Source organism: Myotis lucifugus, unplaced genomic scaffold, assembly GCF_000147115.1.
Source record: "Myotis lucifugus unplaced genomic scaffold, Myoluc2.0 scaffold_214, whole genome shotgun sequence".
Classification (NCBI taxonomy): Eukaryota; Metazoa; Chordata; class Mammalia; order Chiroptera; family Vespertilionidae; genus Myotis; species Myotis lucifugus.
The window spans coordinates 552,278-575,744 of record NW_005871262.1 but is presented as its reverse complement, the minus strand read 5'-3'; the positions used below and the strand labels follow the sequence as shown (position 1 = coordinate 575,744).

Below are 23,467 nucleotides of genomic sequence, written 5' to 3'. Positions count from 1 at the left end.
CACCTGGCCTGAAGAAGGCCGGGGGCCCACGGGCGGGGGGCAAGAAAGGTGGCCCTGGGGCGCCGCCTTGCAGGGCCAGCTCGGGGAGGCCTCCGGGCCGGCCTCCGAGACTCCGGCCGGGCACCGAGTTCCCCCCCTCGAAGTCCTTTCCGTGCCAGGGAGCACAAGCGAGGGGGCCTTGGCGAGCTGAAGGGGACGCAGGCCGCGGCGCTGAGCCCCCCGGAGCAGGAGACTTCGCCGGGGCAGCAGCAGCAGGCCGCGGCGCACCTGCTGGGCCCTCCCCACCACCCGGGGCTCCCGCCCGATGCCCACCTGAAGCCCGAGCACCACTACGCCTTCAACCACCCCTTCTCCATCAACAACCTCATGTCCTCGGAGCAGCAGCACCATCACAGCCACCACCACCACCAGCCCCACAAAATGGACCTCAAGGCCTATGAACAGGTGATGCACTACCCGGGCTATGGTTCCCCCATGCCCGGAAGCCTGGCCATGGGCCCAATCACGAACAAAGCGGGCCTGGAAGCCTCGCCCCTGGCCGCGGACACCTCCTACTACCAGGGGGTGTACTCCCGGCCCATTATGAACTCCTCTTAAGAGTGCTGTGGCCCGGCTAGCCCAGACAAGAGAGAGGAAGTGGGGGGGGGGGACTTTGAGGTAGGGGTGTTGGAGAGATGCAAGGGAGAAGACATCCAAGACACTCCCACCCCCAGAACAGCAGTCTCCCCTCACCTTCTGCAGCTCTTCCCTCCCAGATGGGCCACACCGATATGTATCATTCATTCTATATAAGGAGGGAAAGGGGACAAAAAGATAAAGTCAAAAAAGACAGAACGAAAAAAGCCCCCTGGTTTCCACTACTATGTAGATGCCTGCTTCTGGAAGCATCCTAGAATTCTGACTTTTGTTATCACTCTCCTCCATTGCTGCTGTTGCAGGGAAGTCTTACTTTATTTAAAAAACAAACAAACCCACACAAAAAACCCTCTATAAAAAAAACAAAACAAAAAAATCCCACAAACTTTTTGTGACTCAGTGTAAAACAACGTAGTTTTAACAAAGAACCAGAGAGTTGTGCTATTGTTTAAAAAAGAGATAAAAAAAATGATGTAAGGGTCTGTTGTTAATGACCAAGGGGGGGGGAAATGCATTTCTGTTCTTGAAACAGTGAAATCCAGGTCTCGGGTCTGATTAATTTATGCTTTCTGAGTGCTTTATTTATGGCTTATAAATATGTGTTCTGGCTGCAAGGACCAGAGTCTCACAAATCTATATTAAAGTGTTATTGCCGGTTTTATTCCTTGAATCATCAAGATTTTTTTTTCTTTGCCTGGCTTAACAAATAATCAGGTCTGGAAATTATTTCAAAGTGGAGGGAGGGAGATCCTGGCTGATTGCAGATTTTATTTTATTGGAGGAGGGGTTGTTGCTTTACCAACATTTTATTATAATTTTCAGACATGCTGAATTTGAATGGATTTTACAGAAAGTACACATGTACCCATTGCCCAGATTTTACAATTATTTCACGGTTCTTGTTATATTGCATATCTGTCCACCTATCTAAATGCCATTGGTCAATTTGGCTTATATTTTAAGGGCATTTCAAAGTAAATTTCAGACATTAGTGCATTTCCCCCTAAACACGTCAACAAGCACACCATTAAATAGAACACAATATTGTTTATGGTCACTTTTGGAGTTTTTAGTTTATCTTTACACACCATGAAACACAGATCCCAGGTCAACCTTTCCATGGGTTGGATGCAGGTTTATCTTTCAAGCCCGGAGCAACCTACATGTCTTGATTTTTCCACCTGAGCCACGTGAAGGTTCAATGTTGCTGACATCCCTTGGGCTCTAGCGCAGGCTTCTCTGGGAAGAAGCCTGGATTTGACATGTTTTGCTGTATTTCCTATATTAGCTCCCTCGACCCTTTAAGTAAGTGAGCCCAGGTTGAATTTGCAAATTCCTGGTGCAGTACTTGCCCTTTCCATTGTTCATCTCTGTGGCATCGGAACTTTACCTTCCAGTGGAATCAGAACTCTGTCTGCATTCCACCACCCTACCCCAGCCTCCTCCTTCACTTAGGTGTTCTGCACAAGTTTGGTAGACCTAGCTGAAGCCCAGGACTAGTGAGGGGTCTGGAGACACAGACGACTTTCTCCTGGAATTGGTTATGAAGGGAATGCTCAGTGTGATGTTCCAAACCTCCTTTTAAAAATAAGGTATATTTGGTCCTGGCTCAGTTGGTTGGAGCATCCAGGACATCCAAAAGGTTGCAGGTTCCATTCCCAATCAGGGCACATACCTAGGTTGCGGATTCAATCACTAGTCAGGGTGTGAATAGAAAGTAACTGATGGATGTTTCTCTTTCACACTGATGTTTCTCTCCTCCTCTCTAAAATCAATAAAAACATAACCTGGGTGCGGGTTTTAAAAAAATAAAATCAGGTATATTTAGAGTGAGGCGGGGATAAGGGGGTGTCTTGCGGGGCTTGCCAAGTGACAGTGGCCAGTGGAGACATCCGAGTCTACAGGGCCTTCCTCCCAAGACCCCAGCACAGCATACAGTTAGCGGGGTTTGGCAAGCCAAGATTTCCCGGGGAGGGGCTGAGGGTTTTTTGTGAGCCTAAAAGGAAAAATCCAAACTTATAAAGAAATATCCAGAATAAATTCTTACAATCCTGCTATCTCTCCCTACAGACACCCTAAATCAGTGGCCAATCACAGTGGGTATCCTGGAGGTGAAGCACAAAGCCGCCCCCACCCCCACTTGGCTTTGCCCAGGGCATCTACTGGCCTGCAAGCTGGCCCGGGGAGGTCAGGAGCCAGTGTCTTTGAGGGCCCCTCAGACTGGGGGCCAGCCGGAGCACAGCTTAGCCAGCTGTGGGTAAGAAACGCAGGTTTCCAAGTCCAGGACTCTTTCTTCGGGTTTCTAAAGCCCTAGATCCTTTTTCCGGGACTAATCTTAGGGCTTCCTGACCAGCCAAACCTGGAGTGTCCCAGCTTCGTCCCAACCTTAAGACTGCCTCTCCTTGCACCCTCTGCCACCTAGAGAGGTCTCTGTCACCTCCAACCCTGGCCTTCCCACGCGCTGAGGGGGTTTGCCCTGCCTCCTCCACCCTCTCCCGCCTCTAAATCCTAGTTTTTAACGTGCCTCATTGTCCCGAGCAGCACAGGGAAGAGCAACTGGGGCGGGGTAGCAGTGGTATCCGGAGGCAGAATCCAGTTATCAGGGCTGTCTCTCCCCCTGCCCAGGACACACACGTCGCGAGCCCGGCCTGAAATGTGTTTCATTATCACATAAAAGGCTCCTGTGGCGAAGGAGCGGAGAGGCCGAGCGGGAGGCCGAGTGGGGGACAATGGAGGCTGAAAGCGCTGCCCTAACCTGCTATGTTTCGTATCGCACGCCCATTGTGCGAGGGTCGTTTTAAACTACTTAGAGCGCACCCTCCCTCCCCCCCACCCCTCCACTGATCCCGGCTGATGAGATAGAGTTCTGTCCGAATACATAAAAAGGACGTCGGGGAGTGGGCGCTTTCGGGGGTTTCAGCGCTTCTCCTTCCTTTCACACCCCACCCTCCGGCCACCACCTCCTTCCCCCAGGCCAGGTTCCCAGCTCCCTAGCTCACGGCTCTCGCCCTCCGCCTGCCTTCCCCCAACTCTAAATATTGCAGGGTGCAGCGATTCTTTTTTCCTCCCCCCTCCTCTCTTTTTTCCTTCCTCCCCCGCCGCCCGCCGGTACGGAACGGGCAGGTTTAAGCAACCGTGATCTGTGAATAAACACAGTCAGTAAACAACCGAAAAAAACATTCTAGATCCGAATTCCAGGAGGGTAAACTTCCCATGCCACGTCAGACTTCAGCAAATTTGCACAGATATTATATTGCCTCCCCCCGCCTTTATTATTCTTTTTTTTTTCCAGGATCCCATTGTACTTAACTGAATTTTATAACGCTGATCGATATCTTGGTAAAATATTCATTTTTAAACTAGCGGGCAGTGAAATCTTTGCTTTGTGTGCTAAAGTCAACAGTCGCTGGGTTTGAGCTCAAATAAATGCGGGGATGCCTGGGCTGGGAGCAGTCGGCCGCTACCCTCCGCGCGCCGGACGCCCCGCCGCCCGCCGCCCGCAGCCCGAGCTCCGCAGGTAGGCAGCGCGCCCAGCCGGGGGCCGCGCCCCGGGGTCCTCCGCGCGTCCGACCCCCACCCCCACTCCTAGCGGCGTGCCTCCCCTCCCCCGATAGTACTTATCCCTTCCGAGACCTCCGATCCCAGGGAGGGGGGTGAGGATTGGAAGGGGAGGTAGTGAGAAGCTAAATCCGTGAAGACCCAGGAGTTTGTAAGGTGGCCTTGGGGGGGGGGGGTTGTTTTTTCGGGGGTTTTCTAAGAATGCACGGTGTGGGCGGATGAGCAGTGGAAGAGTTACAAACTCGGACTACATCTAGGCTCTGCGCTCAGCTCCGTGTGGCCCCGTGCTCTGGGGAGCCAAGGCCTGTCCCTGGCCGCCCCGCGGGTCTGTTTCCCAAGGACGGTGGGAAGGTGAGGGTGGGGTGGCACCTGGGCCTCAGAGTCAGGGCTGGGGGTCAGCGGAAAAGGGCGCCCTGGGAATGGGGTGGTTGCAGAGGCAGAGGCTGGAGAGTAGCGGACTCTCCCCCAGCGCGCGAGAGTTCGAGTCCAGCCTGGGCGTTGCCCCAGAAGCCCCGGGGCCTAGGCTGGGGCTGGGGCCGAAACCCAGCGCAAGGAGGGGAGGGGCGACACCTCTGCGAGCAGCGAGCAGCGGGAGGACTTTTTGTTCTGACGACCAGAAGCCGCCCGTGGCCTTTACGCACAGGCGCGCGCCTGGGAACCTCGGGTGTTGGGAGTCCGGTCCAGGAGGAAAAGGCAGAAACCCGCGGCGGGGCCATTTACCGCCCCGCTGTCCCCCCACAGGGCTTGGCAGGGGCGCGCTGCGGCGCCTAGGGACGCGAGTTTTAAGGATCAAACAGCATTGAACGCACCTTGATAGGAAGGCGCAGGCTCAGGAAACTAGAGGTTCGTCCAAATACTGCCAGTTGAAACCTCAGGACCCTCCGTTTCCAGGGAACGGAAAAAGGTGTCCTGCCTCTGGGGTCTCACCATGTACCCCCCCCCCCCACCCGAGGATTACTTTAAAAGCGATGTACCCGGCCTTGTAAGAGGCCCAGGCCGGCTCGGGCACTCTGGATACTTCGCCAGCGAGACGCGCTAGGTACCCGGCCCACAGACATCGCCCGCCTCCCCAACTGGGAAGCTCTCCTGGTCTGTGCCAGCGTCCCCAGATCGGGAGCGCAAATGGGCAGAAACCGATCCCGGCCATGGCCAGTGCCAGTTATGTGGGCCCTGTCTTGTGTGGGAACCTTGGGCGCCCCCCTCCTTCCCTTTGTCCAGCGGAGTTGCTCGCCCGCTGCCCTCCGAATGCGGGCCGGCTCGCGTGGCTGGTTCTCTCCGCTGAACAGCAGGGGAAGTCTGCAGGACACAGGGCCAGGCTAATCGTTTTTAAATAATTAATGCCTCCCCGTTCCGCTGGTAATGCGCGGCCTCGAATTCGTCAATTACTTGTCATTAGACGTGTGTACTCCCTGGCCTTCCCTGGGTCCTTTGATGGCGCCAGGTCACCTACCCAGCCGAACTGAGGCCGAATGAAATGTGCGGGCCTTTGAGAGCCAGGTGGGAAGTAGCCGCGACCCTTCATTCGGGGCGAGTTTTGAAAGAAAGACCCTCGCTGAAAAGATGTCATCTTCCAAGTGGTCAATTTAAACGCTTAATCTTTGTCACCCGCCTACTGCCTTTTCCCCCAGCTTTAAAGAGAGAAGCCGGTCCTCAGTGTTTTGGGGGCCTTTTTAATGTGGGGGTGGGGAGAAGGGAAGAAAGAGATGAGGCTTAATAGGGCAGGGGTAGGGCTGTTTGCTCAAGAAGGTACCTGAAGACACCTGAGGTAACTGGTTTTGTTTGGGATAGTGCGTCCCGCTAAGCAGGGGGGCGGGGGCGCCCAGACAATATCTTCTGGAATGTGTAGGTCAGAACTGTCCGGGGAAAGCAGCAGGAGAGGATGTCGGAAAGGGAACCTTCGCTGAGCCCCCACCCATCCTTGGACCTGGCATTGCAGAATAGTCGGTGCTGGCTATTGCCCATAGACTTGTAGGCACACATAGAGTCCTGCCACACAGAAGAGAGCCCCCTTCCCTACACACACGTTAGAGCCACCAGTCCCAGTCTGCCGTACCCTGCTGTAGCAGAACAATATTTTGAAATGTCTTTGCTGGGTCAGGGAAGCTGAAGACACCAGCACCATGGCAACCCAGGGCAGCCAAGGATTTGTGGAGTGAAATTAAAAAACAACAACAACACACACACACAACAAAAACATAGAGAAAAAACTTCCCGAAAGCTTGCAGCTCCATACAATTACACGTCTGCTCCTTCTTTCCCATCAAATGTGCTTTTTCCAGTAAATAAATATCTGAGGGTCTCAGACCTTATAGGCCCCATTGTGAGCCCAAACAATGTGCAGACCTACAGCTCTCCTTGCTGAAAAGGCATGTCTAGTCCCAGTTTTACAACAGACTTCAGATCACAGTTTCTTATAGCCTCTACCTTCAGGGACTGGCTTTCCTCTGAGAAGAGGAGACAAGAAGATATTGGAGATGGATCAAAAGATTGTGAGGCAGTGGGGGAACGGGTTTTAAAAATGAATGGAGACAGGCTGCCTGGAACTTGCCCGCGTGCTTGGCCGGCCCTGGTGCCTGGGCAGCTCTTTAGGCCTTTGGCGTCACACTCACATCCTTTCTAGGGCATGCCACAATGACTGGGATTTTTTTTTTCCCGAAAATTTCTTTTTGATGAGATGCACCGGATATGGAGAGGAAGTTACAGGCACCTCCAGAGATGAGCAAACAAAAATCGCATGGAGCGGATAATTGCATGGAAGAGTTGCAGGTCCTCAGTGAGACTCTGCAGGGTCCCAGCTCCTTCTCCCTTTGACAAAGCTCCCAGGGAGTGCCCTACCTCTGAGCGCTTCAGGGGTTGCCACGGAAGCCTAAATCCTGGGGCATCTTCCCCATTCTGTTCACAGCCTTCCTGCCCACTCTCTTATCCTTTTTCTCCTTTCTTCTTTAAAACAATCATGTGTGTACCCCACCCCCGCCCCCTCCTGCCATTGTATTTGCTGATGACCTAACACGCTCACACCGAAAGCCACACACAGAAAACCAACAACGTGGGATGGGAGGAGAGACCAATTATGATGGAGGCTAACAAGCCCGGAACACCCAAGTTGAAGCTGGCTGTCTCCTGGGAGACTGATGGAGGCTTATTTTACAAGCTGTCATTCCACCCTGGTCCCTATTGCCAGACGGGAGGTGATTTCTATTCTCCCCTCCCCCTGAATCCTCGGGGCTTATCCCCTGTAGCAGCAGCTGCCACCACAGCCCCTTTCACGCACAGGTAGAGAGGGCAGGGCTGTTTCACAGGCACATCTTCACGGCAGTATGCTGATTTTTTTTATAATAATGGCTGTTTGTCAGAGAGCTCCAAGCTCACTGCCAACAAGATATGGACTGGTCAGTGGTCACTGTCACACTGGCTCTCCTTTCCTGCCAGGTTCCCATGAAAAGGCATTGACTTTTCCTTTACACTATTTTCTTCTCTCTCTCTCTCTCTCTCTCTCTCTCTCTCTCTCTCTCTCTTACTATGAGATAACACAACTTATAGCTGGGAATGCTGAAAGAAGCAACCAAATTAAGTTGCATTCATTCATTCATGCTAAATTAGAGTTCTCAAGTTCTCATTATGGCAAGTGCCTAAGGCAGTGATGGCGAACCTTTTGAGCTCGGCATGTCAGCATTTTGAAAAACCCTAACTTAACTCTGGTGCCGTGTCACATATAGAAATTGTTTGATATTTGCGACCATAGTAAAACAAAGACTTATATTTTTGATATTTATTTTATATATTTAAATGCCATTTACCAAAGAAAAATCAACCAAAAAAATGAGTTCGCCTGTCACCTCTGACACGCGTGTCATAGGTTCGCCATCACTGGCCTAAGGTGTGCTCTCTCCTGAAGCTAACTGGAGGCAGCACCAGTCCCTGCAATGCAGGACACCATGCCAGCAACATCATATATATTTTTAAACTTAAAAACATCAAATTAACCAAAAGGGAACAACCATATACATGTGAGGAAAACATACTGGCATTATGCACATCGCAATTTTGCAATGAGAATTGTTTGCTGCGTTTTAGTTCTACTTGCTTAAGCAGTTTCACTTCTACTTGATAAAATGATTGAGGACTAGATGTTTTCATAGGCAAATCAGCTTTTCCTTTGTTTCATTTATCTGAAAAGAATAAAACAGGTTTTAAGAATAAGCAGGAAGGTTTCAGACCAGGGTTGGTAATAACCCCAGCAAATTAAAATAGGGTCGGATGCATGTCAATTTTGACTTGCTGTTTCATTAGAAATGTGATCTTAATTAATTATTTCTTCTTTCACAAAGCAGACCTGGTTGTATAATGGGTTTTGTTGGAAAGTTTTTGTTCACGTCAAGAAAAGCATGCAGTTCCTAATTTGAAGACATAAATGTTAAAAGCTTACTGCTTTAAACTACAAAACGTGATCTTGGGAAGTGTTTGGAGGAGAGGTTTGTGAGGAGCTAAGGCATGACATGATGGCTGGAGAACCAGGAAGGAAAGATAATGATCATATGACTGTGTGTGTGTGTGTGTGTGTGTGTGTGTGTGTGTGTGTGTGAAGGAACAGGGTAAAGTGTTAGCCAGGGCAGGACTTGGGTCATAGGGATCTCTGTATGGAGGGTGAAGCATCTTTAGGAAAGAAATCAGGAGATCAACATGTGCACACTCTGGTATAAAATATGTAGCCCTCTACTCAAGCTTTCTGCTTGCCATATGTTAAAAAAAATTAAGAAATTTAAAATAAAAGAGACCAATTCCACGATATAGTTTCAATTTAGTCTGCAACTCTGAACTCCATTAAACTGGGTTGTTCACACATAGAAGTTCTAACTTCAATGACGTGCTGGTTGAGAAAACCCACCCTCTACCCAGATAAGTGAATCTATTTCTTGGCAAAACTTTGCCCTTTATTGTACCATTTTAGTGTTTCTTAACTTGCATTCTCCCTTTTCCTTTATCACAACTATATTCAATCCAACCACCATAGAGTGGGGTAACCTGTGCACATGCAAGTTGTCTCATGAACATGACCTCACTTAAGCTTCCCCATGCCCCACAGGTAGATGCCAGAATTGGTGGGTGATGGGCCTGGGACAGAGAGAAATTGGGGGATCTGTTTCAATTTCAGAGCTCAGCATTGAACTCAAGTCTTTCAGCTCTATGTTCTTTCAATTTCTTTTGACCTCGTATTACCTTTAACACAGATCTCTCTGATTCAAATTCAGTAGGAAGCATGCCTTCACCAGAAACCCAGGTTTCAAAGTGAGCTGCTTTTGGTAGAGACTGAAGCCCGAAGTGTTAGGGGAAGGCTGGAAAGAAACAGGAAGATCTCAAGAAGAGCCAGGTTTGGGTACTCTCCCTCAGAGGATGGGGGAGATCCCACCCACTAAATTAGAAGGCAATCGGGTGGGTTACCACTGGGATCAGGCTGAGTTATTTTCTCTTTTGCAGCAACACAGTTAGAATTCCCATGTGACCTTGGTCCCTCAAAGCTGGCCAGAGGTTCATTCAGTCAGGCCTGAACCAGCCACTTTTCCCATTGAAACTTCCAGGGCCAGCTGGTGAGTGCTAGAAGGAGGAGACAGCTCTTGTATTGTGTGTGATTAGCAAGAGAAAATGCCAGAGAAGAGAAAAAAGTCAGGGACAGAAACAATGGCCTGACCTACGGGCTTAAAACAATACCAATAGCCAAATTATCTCTTGAGAGGCAGCCTGTCAGCCTATTCCTTACTGGGGATTCTGAAGCAGGCCTAGGAATGTCCCGAGACTCTTGCCTCTGACCTCCCTCTGACCCGCACCTGGTGGCCTGACAGCACAGGTGACAGCACAGCTGGAATGCACACACCACCCACCGCTGGGCTTCAGTGCTTCCTTGCCCCTACCCCAGCTGCAAGAACAGCAAGACCCCAGACCCCACAGCATGCCTCCCTCCCACATTATATAAATGCAGATCTGTATAAACACCTGCCTCAGAGGTTTGCCCATGAATAGGAGGCTGGCTGGACTGACCGCCTAGTTCTAAGACAGAGGGAGGACGTGACCCAGCACTCAGTAGGCCTGCAGTCTGGGAGAATAGCACCATCTAGTTGAGTGCACAGGAGCACATGGGTGTCCAAGCCAAAGATGGCTGACACCTGCTTCCACCAGGCTCTGGGGACTTGGGGCTGATTGAGCACTGGCAGTCCTGACAATAGGGTCTCAGGTTGGACATGGAGGCCTCCCCCCTAACATTTTTAATGTAATTTCCCCAGACTGTCTGTTTTCAGTGGTGTGGGATTTTCTTCAGACTTAACATCTTCCATTTGGGGATTTCAGGGGAGGCTCTGCACAACTGGATTCTAAGGCCAGCTCCACACACAATGATGTCTAAGGTAGGGGGATGACCAACTCTTGAAAGTGAATGGGGTTCTAGATTAAACCAAACTCCCTATTTCAAACTGGGTAATTGAGGCATTAGACCAGTGATGGCAAACCTATGACACGCGTATCAGAGGTGACACGCGAACTCATTTTTTTGGTTGATTTTTCTTTGGTAAATGGCATTTAAGTATATAAAATAAATATCAAAAATATAAGTCTTTGTTTTACTATGGTTGCAAATATCAAAAAATTTCTATATGTGACATGGCACCAGAGTTAAGTTAGGGTTTTTCAAAATGCTGACATGCTGAGCTGAAAAGGTTTGCCATCACTGCATTAAACTAAGGTGGGGAGAATGACGGTTACCCAAACTCACATCAGGCTCTGAGCCTTCTAAATACTACAAGAGAAGGGGAGAATGCAATTTTAGGACTATTTATGGGGGTAAGTGGGGGGGCAGGTATCCAATCTATATTTTGTCTGCTCTCCATTTTAATTACCACTCCCCTCCCACCAGCAGAGTTTGCCAATTAAAGGCCAATCTCTCTTGATTTCTTTGCTTTAAAAGGACATTTCGATTCACCCAGGCAGACAATTAAATCCCCCTCTCGCCTCTCCCTTCCCAGAGCTCAGGAACAAGATGCCTCCCTATCTCTTGCCAGCACTGAGCAGTGGGAAGGAGTTGATCTCAGGTGCTAACCTGCAGTTATCAGAATGCCAGACTCATTTAGGGAGCTCAACTCGGGAACCCCAGGCGATCTTTTCATTGATTGTGGAAAGAGCTGTTTAGATTTCACCCTTGCTCAGTAAACAACTAAAAGTAACTGCCGGATTTCTTCCTTGCATTCAGTGAAATCACTCTCTCTCTCTCTCTCTCTCTCTCTCTCTCTCTCTCTCTCTCTCCCTCCCTCCCTCCCCCCCCTTTTTCTCTCTCTCTCTCACTCACACACTTCTTCCATTCTTCAGGCTAAGAAACAATCAGACTGTGTTTCTTTTATAACACCCTAAGCTGACCTCCCCATCCCCAGGCTTTTGGGGGATTCTACACCTTCCTGTGAGAACTCAGATCTCTCCCAAAGAACACAGTCTCCCAATTTTCTAAATCTGTAGGGAACGTTTTTGAGAGAGGGTTGACCCTTTGGCCCTTTACCCTGTCACCTCCAAAAGTTCCCACCTGGCTAAAATACATGCTAAGATACATGCCAAAGACTTCTCTGTGTCCTTCCTCTCTGGCCTCTCTTCCCTCACAGAAGAGGTCACCATTCCTGGTTGGTCTGCGACAAGTCCATGGCAGCTCTGAGCCAGTGGAACAAAATAGGGGAAGGGGTATGGCTCTCTTTGGAGGAATCGGAAATTAAGTTGGTGAGCTTACTCTGATGATCAAACTTTTAAGGTTTTTAACAAGATCCCCATTTTACTCCTCAATTCTGAATAGAAAAAAAGAGAAAAAATGTTTCCTATTGTACACAATTTGCAATTCTTTGAATTGACCGTTCTTTAAATTGGGCGCCTTCATTTAGCTGCACCTCTAGGAATAGGTTTGCTCTGAAGGGATCCTGTGGAACGTGCATACGCTGCCATCTATTTGTGCAAAATAAATAGACACAATTGCCAGCCATCACCACAATATAAAAGATTAGTACAAATCCTAATCAATGATACTTTCAAATTCAAGAATTCTTTAAAAATGATTTGATAAATGATAAAGAACAGTTTTTTTCTGAAGACATTTGACACTATCAGCCTGCAACGAGTGTTTTAAAAAAATTAAGGAGTTCCTTTTTTCAAAGTTGGTATGATATCAAATGGAATTTTTTGTTTGTTTAAATGTCCTTCAAGTGATAAAAAAATATTTTTGAAGTTAGATCACTCAACTTAAAATACAGTTTTCTTACATTTGTCAGCCTCAAGCAAAAAGCCTTTTAAACGTCCCACAAATTTAATTTCTGGATCTGTTCTTTCCAAGATGCTAAAACTCTAATATCTTAAAAACAAAAAACAAAAAAACACTATCTTGTTCATGAGCTACCCAATTGGAAGAAAAAAATCCTAAAATAGAAAACACTGATATCTTAAGATTTAAATTAGAAATATCTTCCACAGTATCGTGTTCCACAGTAAGAAACATAAGCAAATATATTTTTAAAAGGATAGTCCCAGAAATTAGATTGCTAATTTATTATATGAGGTGCCCCTGGACAAATCGATAAAGTATGTCATTTCTTTGCTCCTTGCTGTGTCTAGCACAATGTTGTGAGATATAACGTGCATTGGGAGTTTAGATATATTTATTATGTGCCATCTACCTACACATTGGATGAGGCTCAAATATGTCTTTGCACTATGTGTAGCCCCTATGGTGTGTCCTGAGAAATCGAAAGAATGACAAATGGCAGTTACAGCCTTTTACAGCCTTCAGTTGTAGCTGCTCACGTGCGGTTCACAGTATCCTAGCTTGGTTGTTACTGGCTGCTTTTTTGCATATCAGCTTTGATGTGACTAATGCTAATTATCCAATCTCACCTCATATTTTGTCTCTAAATCTTATATTTGATAAAATAGCTCAAAGGCGCTAATTAAACCTCTCCTTACAAAGACTATTTCTGTGTTTGCCTTTCTGGCTATGAAATTTACCTGAAAAACATTTCTGGGGGAAGCGAATATATTGATCGTTTTTGGATTGTTTGAAATATTTAATTATATATATAAATGTTTCTGGGTAAAAATAGAATAGATTCTACATAGAATAGGAGTTTGTTTGCTCTGCCTCCTCTCTGTGCAGTGTTGGTGCGGGTCTCCCCACACCTGGGCTGTTTAGATATTTTGTAATAGTTCACCACCTCCGAGCCCAGTCAAAGCCACGCTAAATTCTGAAAAATAATTCAGGACAAACCTGCAGACATTAGTGGGACGTGGGGTGTAACCTCCCCGGGCACTCTGACACAAGCGGCATGCTATTGGGTGCAAGGGGCGAAAAACACGACCTAACAGTGTTTACATGTGTATTCAGCCATGAAATTGAATATTATCAAAGTTGAAAAAAATGCAAATCAAATTAAAACCAGGGAAAATTGTCTTTGGAATTTGCGGCCTGGAGCCCCCAAGTGTTTGCTGAAATTGAAGCATTTAAAAAATGAAAAACTCCTCCATTTCTCCTCTCTGTCCCGGACCCCTAGGTGTGAAATTTGTTCATTAATTCCACTACAGATGTATTGAGGCTCAAGCATCAGTCATTCGTCCTAGGCATCAATCACATTGGAATATAACTTTTTTCCCCCCTAAAGTTGAATGTTTCCCGAAGGGCATCCGCTTTCCGCAGTGGGGAGTGAGCCCCGAGCCGCTGGCTGCGAGTGGCGAGGACGCTCTGCCAAGCCGGGCCCAAGCCCCTCTCTGCGGACGGGCGGGCGGCGGCGATACGGTCCGGCCTCTGGGCCACTACCGGGTTGCGCAGCCAGCAGCTCGGCCCCGGATCCTCGGAGCAGCGGCCGAGCCTGGGAGCCTTCTTCGCGCGCCTTCCGACTCCCCGATGTTGGAGATGCGCGAAACCCGAAAACCCGAAAGGGTGCCCTTGGGGGGGCTTTGCGTCGGTGCCCGTGGGAGGCTTTGCCTCGCTCCCCTCGATGCCCACTATGCTAACAGCATTTTCCGGAGACCTGTTGGAGGAGACCGAAAAAGGGAAGTGCCAGATTATATACATATTAGGGAAAAAAGAGAGAGAATTATAAAAAAGCAATAGGCAGACCAGCGGTCATCTTACCTTTTCCAAGTTCGAAAGCCCAGGGAACCGACCCAGTGGACGGGTCAATCCCACCCCCTGTCACCTGGGCACTGCAAACTGTACTCCCCGCCGCCCTTCGCCGTCCCCCCACCCCCCGCTCCCGTCCCGTCCCCCTCCCCCGCCCCGTCCCCCTCCTGCCTGGGGAACACCGGCGTCCGGGTTTCTCCTCGCAGGTGTCTCTTGGCGGCCACGTCGGGGCGATGGTCCGCACGGCCCCGGGGGCGGCGTCTGGAAAAGCAGGTGGACCCGCGCTCTGCGGTGACCCGGTCTGCGGTCAAGGGTGGGAGCCGGGCCCGAGCAGCCACGCCCACCCGCCTTCGCCAGAACAGTGGGGGACGCCGGGGACTCCTGCGAGGGCTCGGGGTGCCGGCGTGGCCTCGAAACAACTTTCATCTCATTCGGTGACTTCTGAGGATGTCCATGCAGCCCAGCAGCCCGCTCTCCCTCCGGTTCTAGCACCCACCGACCCCAGCCCAGCCCAGGAGCCGGGGTGTCAGGCCCGGATCACCAAAGGCAGACCGGCTTCTACCCCCCTGGGGAGGGAAGACAATTGGGGCGGCCTCCTCAGTCGTACTTTTGGGGGAAGCCCCAGTTTCGGAAACGCAGGAACTGCTCCAGTCCAGCCAGCCTGGACCGCAGTGGGGTGGGGTGTAGCGGAAGCCGATTTTCCTTGGGAACCTATACTTCCTTTACGGAAACCCCTGGATCAGATCCACGCTCACCAGAGTTGATAACGTGCTTGCAAGCGGTGGTTGCGTTTTGGAGATTCGGGACCCTCTTTCCAAAGAGAGTTGCAGGGGACGTGTTTATATTTGTTAATTTCCAAACTAAGCAGAGGAAACAGCCGCCAGTTAACATGAAATATGATTATTTGCCTCGCAAATTGTCAGTGATTTGCCCCCAGGGATCCACAATTTTCCCAAGCCTGTTAACGGGTGACAATGAATGAGTGCCTGGAGTAATTTAATTTTCCTGTCACACTAAATAGAGCTACATTGTAAACCTTAGATCTACTCCTACTGATAGGATCGCCTTGTTTTTCCATTTGCACCATAAAGACCCCCAAAAGGGACACTGTATTGTGACCTGTACTCTTGAATTATTCAGGAACTTAATGGCATTTTCCATTTTAAAAAGGGAACTAATTGCCATGGATGTAAAGCATGTGGCCTTCTTCGGGTGCCCAGTATGAGAATGTAGCCATCTGTACTCCGTGCGGACCTCCAGCAAAAACTGGGCAGAGATGGAAACACAAATGCGCTCAAACTGAACACGGGAATCAGGCATATTTAATTCCACCCCAAGCCATGACGTGTATTTCCACCAAGTTCTCTTACCTGACCTAAAATCGGTAAAAAATCTCACATCAACCCAGGCCTGGTTTTTGGACATGACATGACTTTTTAGCTAGGACAGGAACATTTAAATTTTTGAAATCTGGTATCCTTTTATTAAAGTGAAATTACTTTGTGCAATGTCAAGCAAAACATCTAATAATGTGCTCTCTCTCTCTCTCTCTCTCTCTCTCTCTCTCTCTCTCTCTCGTGCTTTTCTTAATTTGATTACTTTCTTACTCAATAGAAAAAAGAAACGAAACTTACACTCTAAAGAATTTGCACCTCTGTATTTGCTATTTGAATTAGTCTTGAGTTTCAAGGAAAACCGGCATTGAAATACTTCAGTACCAGGATTCTCATTCTTCAAATTACTTGAAAATGAATGCTTATCTTTTTCTCAAAATAAAAACACTGCCAGTGTATATTTCCTACTGTCCTTTCACTCTTTCCCTAGCTCCTAGAGGAAACCAGAAGGAGAGAAAAAATGGGCTTCTGACAATGTTTTTTGGTTTCATAAACTCACAGCTAAGAATACAAAGATGCTTTTCCTGATTTATCCGAGTAAGTCGCAGACAATATTAACCATTTTAAACGTGTGAGTGAATTGGGAAGTAAAAACACTTTCCCTGTGCTGGGCTGCAGACACTTCTTTTGAACTTTTCAGTGATGTTTATGACAAGAAATCGTCATTTCGATAGTTCCTTTTAAAATGACACCCTCAATAAAGACTTCCTGGTTTCACTGAGAACTATCCTCTCTGTGAAGTCACATCTTTATCTTGTAGAATTTCTGGAAAAGAATTTAAAGTACATTTGAATCAAGTTCACCTAATTTGATTTTAATGACTCCTACATCATAGCAACGTATTTGACTCCATACAACTGCTGCTGTTGCAGCCTAGACTCATACACAGACTGCCCGACACACCATCTGTGCAAGTGCATTAAATGCTATTTTAAAAGAGCTTGTCATAAAACCATCACTACCCAAGTTGTGAAATAGAACAACTGTTTTAATATTTAAAAAAAGAAACCTGTCCCCCCCCCCTAATATTATGTGGTCTTTGTATATAGTAATATGGCAAAAAAATAGGCAAGGATAATATAGTTTTTATTGTTAAATAATAAAGGACATGCTTAATAAATATATTTGAAAACATTTTCAAATCTAGAAAAGTTAGGACATATATTGAATGAGTGGTGATCCCCCTTCATGTGTGATTCCTGTGATAAAAGCAACACTTTATAGGTCAAATGTTAATTTTAGAGATTTTTCATTTAGTTCTCCACATTAAAAAACTTTTAAACAACTATAAGACAAAGAAGAAATTATCTGTCTTTCATAGCATGTCTATACTCTCTCTAGCATCCTATAGCTTATAATTTTTTTCCCATGGTGACAGTATGCATTCAAAATGAAAATTTCATTCACCTTTCAAATTGTCATCATCAATGAGTTAAAATTATTTTTCTTTTCATCTTAAACAAATCTTTTGATCTAGGACCACTTGAAGGAGATTTTAAGTCCTGTGAGAAGTGTGTGGCATGTTTAGGGCACAGCAAATCCCTCTCCTGACCCTATTTCTATATCTCACCCTCTTCTGAGTGGATTTCTGTGTTGACAAGTCAGAGACCCAAGAGGAGGAATTTTATCTTCACGGAGCTCAAGTGGCTGGTTCCAGAAGAGTGTGCAGGAGATTCTGATTTAAAGCTCCGTGTCATCCAGGTTTCCTTGCTATCAGCCCTCTGAAAAACAAACAACAAAAAAAACAAAAACCCAACTTTGGAAAACATTCCTATTTGGCCTTTAGAAAGAGTAAACTTAATACATCTACCACAGAAGGCATGGATGACATCTTAGTTATTCATCTATAAAATGGGTTCCTTATTTCTTCATTAAGCCTGGTATGAAGGAACACGCTGGGGGTTTTTGGGGGGGGGGCGTGAGTCTCTTATATTGGTGGAGTTCTCTATAATTGTTTATTTGTTTTTTTAAATATATTTTTATTGATTTCAGAGAGGAAGGGAGAGGGAGAGAGAGACAGAAACATCAATGATGAGAATCATTGATTGGCTGCTTCCTGCACACCTCCTACTGGGGATCAAGCCCACAACCTGGGCATGTGCCCTTGACAGGAATCGAACCTAGGATCCTTCAGTCCGCAGGTGGATGCTCTATCCACTGAGCAAACTGGCTAGGGCTGTAATTGGTTATTTTTATTTTTTTAAAATATATTTTATTGATTTTTTTACAGAGAGGAAGGGAGAGGGATAGAGAGCCAGAAACATCGATGAGAGAGAAACATCGATCAGCTACCTTCTGCACACCCCCTACTGGGGATGTGCCCGCAACCAAGGTACATGCCCTTGACCAGAATCGAACCTGGGACCCTTGAGTCTGTAGGCTGACGCTCTATCCACTGAGCCAAACTGGTTAGGGCTAATTGGTTAATTTTAAAGATTCTGAGCACACACTAGAAGGCAAGAGTGAGGCAGTTATTGAGGGGGAAATGAGTTAGCTTATGATACCTAGGAAGATAAGTATGACCAGGCCTGCTTGCATGAATCATAAACAATTCCAGTTTCCCAGGTTCTAGGAGATGCTCAACAACTGCAGTATGCCAACAGCCTGAGAGTCTTGTCTTAGCCCAGCCAACAGGACCAATAGGTGCTTACTTGCACCCTCATTCCTGAATTTGTTTACACTCCTCGTCTCTTCCTTTAAAGATTTTAACTGCATATATATGTTTTTTAAAATGTCAAAGCTAGCAAACATTAATGATAACTTTCTGTTTCATTCTATTTATCTGAATATATTTACTGGACTTCTGACTGTCCATTTTTCTTCCCCTGACATTATTCCTAAGAATACCTTTAAAAATGTTCCGTTTCTTCTGTTTAATACATATTTATTTTATAAACATGGATTGCAATCCGACTCTGAGTCAGAATTCTGCTTTGTCAATGGAGCTTTGTCCCTGACTGAGTAGATGGTGTTGATGTTACTCAGCAATGACATTTGCGGGGCATAAGCAAATGTGTCTGTGGAAGTAGGAACACCCTCTTTTGGTGCATTCTCCTTCCTCATGGAGCGTGGGGCACAACACTCCTAAAGGACCATCTGGATGATGGGTAAATTCCATGTGTTATAATACTGGTTCTCTAGTGCTCAGAGTAAGTGTTTGGATAATGGCGAGATTAAACCACGGATAAAATATACCTTGAGTTCAGGGAGGCCGAGTACTCTTGGCATAGAAGGCATCAATTTTGTAATGAAAATATAGGGACTTTTTAAAACATTCCATCAGCATGTAGTTCACTTTTCAAACAAGATTCTAATTCCTGTCTTACTCTCCTTGACACAGTCTTATGTTTCTCTAGATTTGCTTATTCACAGCTACTGGAACAAAAAGATGAGAGGGAGGGAGGACATTTGTTTTCTTGAGCCTCACATGACCGAAAGTGTATAAGCGAGTTTCTCCCCATGCAGAATTTTGACCATCACCAGTGTCCCCTAAAGGCCACACCCTGCTTTCAGATTGTTCCAGGATGCTTTCCTCAAAATTTTCCATGAGGAATATGACACAAAACAGACTGTTAATAGGTGATGGTCCAGAGCTCTCGGGATAAAGGGAAAGGGGACACGAAAATAAAGATTTACAGATTTGTACCAACCTTCCAGACCAACTACCATTAGGGTTTATCAACACAAAGATATTACAATACAAGTGTTGATTTGTCCTGTTGGACAAATTGGACGTGTGACGGTCAAGGTGCCCAAGAAGACATTTAACTTTCTCTGGAGTTACTAAAGCTTGCTATGAATAAATAATGGTGAGTGAACAATTTTTATAAATCATTGAGCGACTGGCCTAAGACATCATTACTTTTCAATGACCAGAAAAAGCCCACAAATTCAGAGTGATTGTTTGTGGGGGAAAGGCAGACTAGTGCCCATTCCCTGTGGGCCTTCCTTTGGTGGCCCATAAAGCATGGAAAATGAGACGGTGACTCACAGGAAGGAGAGCGGTGGCCAGAGTGTAAACAGGCCCCATGCGGCCCCCAGGCCAGCGGAGTGGGCACTTTCCCTAGGAGCCCTGAACCTGACAGGGCACGTGAACAGCCCAGGGCCATCTGCCCCCAGGACTCGCACATGCAGTACAGACAGTGCCATCTTCCAAAAGGAAGGGGGCCACCAGACTGGAGCATGGCTCGTGAAGAGAGTCGAACTGTTCCTAATACTATTTCTAATTATTGGGGTGAGAAAGGGCACACAAAGGATGAAACTCAACTTGTTTACAGTAAAAATGTCAACCCCAAGGCACACAGCCCACCTCTCTTTCCCTTTTGAAGACTGAGTGTCCTTCACAAGCTGGCCATTTGCTGCTGTGGCGGGTGGGGGTGGCGCTAACATAATGTGATTTTTCAGTGTGCTTTGTCTCTGTGGAGCGGCTTCGAAGGCCCTGGAAGTGCCCAGCCTTAAATCCATGTTAATAGGGGAAGTTGTTTTCTTTTTTTTTTCTTTTTTGTAGGTGGGGAGGTTTGGTTGAGAGGAACATTGACCCAGACTGCACTCTGGGTAAACTAGGGCAAAAGACCCGATATCATCTGAGGGTACTTATTAACCACTGCTCATTTGTGGGATCAATATTTCCAGCAAAGCAGTCAACACTCAAGATACAGCACTATGCCTCCCTCCCTCTCTCTCTCTTTTTTCTTTCGTTGACACACAATTTATTTTACAAACGCATCTGCTGGAGAAGAAAAGGCAGTCCGAAGGACTGTGTCTTTTATCTCTGGGATATGCAAAGCACATTTATTTCCAGCTTTTATCTCCGGAATTGTATGTTGATCCCATACATATAGATTGATTTTGTTCAGGTAGATAATGAAAAGTCAAGTGGAAAATTACACAATGGCACTCACGATCCTGGTCTTATATCGGTATATAAATTGGTTTATTATTTCATTTTAAATAGGCACTTTTTTTTTTTTTTTGTACCAGGATCACTTCAAATTGCGTCATGTTCTCAGCTCACTGCATTTTCTTTTGGGGGAGAGAAGGTGGGGAAGGGAGTAGAGGCAGGTGATTTCTTCTGCTCCCTTTGCTAATTGTATTGGCGAAATGAGCTTTCACAGAGCAGTGTCCGTGCCGCTTTCTGTACCTCAGCTCATTTCAGGGTCACACTTGCGGTTTCTATAACTCTGCTACCCTCCCGGGCCTGAACAACGATGTTCATCATACGGGTCTCATTACATAGGTGAACATTTTTACACCCCAGGCAATTCTAAATTTTGTCACAATGACTGAAAGAAGCGTGCTGGGCAACTCCCCCCCCCCGCCCCTACCTTCCCCCCTCCACCCTCCCCTCCCCCCAAATACCACGAGGCCAAGGGTGAGAGGGTGGCAGCCGGATAAAGGCCACCACCAAGGGACAGATTGAAGCCAGAATCCTGGAGGAAGTGTTATTAATAAACATCTTCTGGACATTTGGTAGCCTGTGGAGCTTGCTCCAGCTTAAAGCAATTAATTCAGGACACTGACATCAACTCTCCAGGTCTTTGACAGCTTGGAGCCGAAATAAAAATGCTAGTTCTCCGGGGAAGGGAAGAGGCTGGCTAGCTCTTTGCTGGACTGTTTGCTTATAGGCCCAGAGAGCAACCTTCCTTGCAGAATGAAATGCAAGGGCACAAACAATGTACCAGGGAAAGAATAGAAGATGGGAATGAACAGTTTGAACTATTTGCTCAGCAGAAGGGCACCACAATGCCGGGGCAGTGGTTTTCCCAGGCATCCACTCCCTTCTCTGGGGTCTTTTGTTGTCTCCTGTCTCCTTTGGCCAGATAAGAGCACAGCTGCAGCGTTGCAGCTCAGTAAGGCTGCCACGTATCCCCCTAAATCTCGGGGTGTCTTCACTGTAACGGGTTAGCCTCCGCTCTCTTTTATTTTACAAGGTGATAGTGAGGGAGAGAATGGAGGAGGGCAGGGGAAGCAAGGGCTATAACATTGCCTGTGTCTCATTTCTGGTTTTTTTTTTCCCGTTTTTTTTTTTTTTTTTCTGGCTGTGATCAGACACATCTCCGTGGAGCATTTAAATGTAAGGGTCCAGTGATCTGTACTGTTCTCCAAGCCAAAATGTCGCCTTTTGGCAAATGGCAGAGAAGGAGGTGTGTGTGTATAGAAAAGTGTGGAGGGGGTCGAGGCAGAATTTTCTGTTTGAATCATCAGGCTTTTCTGGCAGCAGAAAAGAGGGAAATGTTTTGAATTGGCAGTTTAAAAACTTTTCAGGGAAGATTTGTCATTTTAAAAAACCATTTGGAATTCTCTGTTCTACACTCATTTTGTTCAGAATCCTAATAAGTAGAGGTTGCTGGATTATGTAAAAAGAAGATGAACTGGAGCTAGGACATAAAATACACTTTTGTCATTGCCATAATTTGCACCTCTAATCAGAGTAAATGTCACCTAAAGTATAATCAAGGTGATCTTTCACATTTGCTCTTTTAAAGTCAGAGCCTATTGTAATTGCCATTAGAGAAAATAGACGTAATAATAACACAAACATAAGCACAAAGTACCATTTTCATTAAGTTGATTTTAAAGTCAAAATCGAATACAGATCCTCCAATTCAGTGGGTTTTTGCCACCAATGTTGGTTTTAGGAGCCAGGCTACAAATGCTTAATTCTGTTGGAATAGGTCTATTTAGCCTGAATAGTTTTATAAGTTGAAAAGGCAAAAAGTTTAACACCAAAGAAAATGAATGGTTTAGTACTATGATTGCATTAAACATTCACAGGCCAGAAGCCCACCTGGAAATACGAGGTTTCAATGCCAGTGGGTTTGTTTGTTTGTTTGTTTTGTTTTCACACTGACAAAACTCCCAGAAAAAAAGACAAAACCCGTATATATTTCCTGCTGGGTGGTCAGAAGGAAAGACCAGGAAGCCGAAGGCCTCCCAGGGAGACTTGCTCTGAGAAGAGCCGACCTCTTGTGCTGCTGCCCAGGAGATGAGAGCACCTGTCGGTCTGGCTCCAGGCTCAGCGCTCCGCGCTCAGGAATGGCCATGTGCCGCTCCTGTGGAGGGAACAGGGGTTTCTCTGAAGAGAAACACCCATGCGACATGTCCCATGCTGGGCTAAGACATCATGTAAAATGTCCCGGTGGCCATAGTCCGGTAGAGCTGCTAGGTAATGTTAAGGACTATATGAAATTTAGTTAAAACTGTGTGTGTGTGTGTGTGTGTGTGTGTGTTAGATATTTGCAAATGTTTGATGGCACCATGAAAAAAAAGGATCCTATAAAATATGTAATTTTTGCTATGATTTTGTATCAACTTGTATAGATAGATGATAATCTCTTTTTCTATAAGGATTGTAATAAAACTATCAAGTACAAGTTCTGCATTTTCTTTGCAAGCACATTAAAACTTTGTATTTAGTGCAGATGTATTCTTATTTACATAATAAAGGACAAACACCCTTTTAATTCCTGACTGGATGCTTAGACTAAATGTATTCCAGCTTTGTGAAAACTGAGGTCAAGATGAGGAAATTGGAGTCTGCTAGGGTAAATGTGTTTTTTTTTCTCTCTAACTCTGACATAAAGAAAAACTTGTCCAGGAAAAAATTCCCAGCATGACATTTTAAGTGTGATCTGGAAACCATGTTGAATTATTGTGGGTAACTCAGAAAAATGACTTTCTTCCTTTGGAGTTCATGGATTTCCACATGAGAGAAATGGTTTTTTTATTGCCAATTTTTGCAAAGAATGAA

The 23,467-nt window shown here is 46.4% G+C and overlaps 1 protein-coding gene across 1 annotated transcript in view; it reads left to right on the top strand.

Moving 5' to 3' along the window:
• The window catches only part of FOXA2 (forkhead box A2), a 2,508-nt gene extending 1,911 nt beyond the window's left edge, over nt 1–597 (top strand). The window contains 2 exon segments of the mRNA XM_006097952.3: nt 15–121; nt 124–597. Coding sequence (XP_006098014.1) covers nt 15–121; nt 124–597 — 581 coding nt within the window.
• The last annotated feature ends 22,870 nt before the right edge of the window (nt 598–23,467 follow it).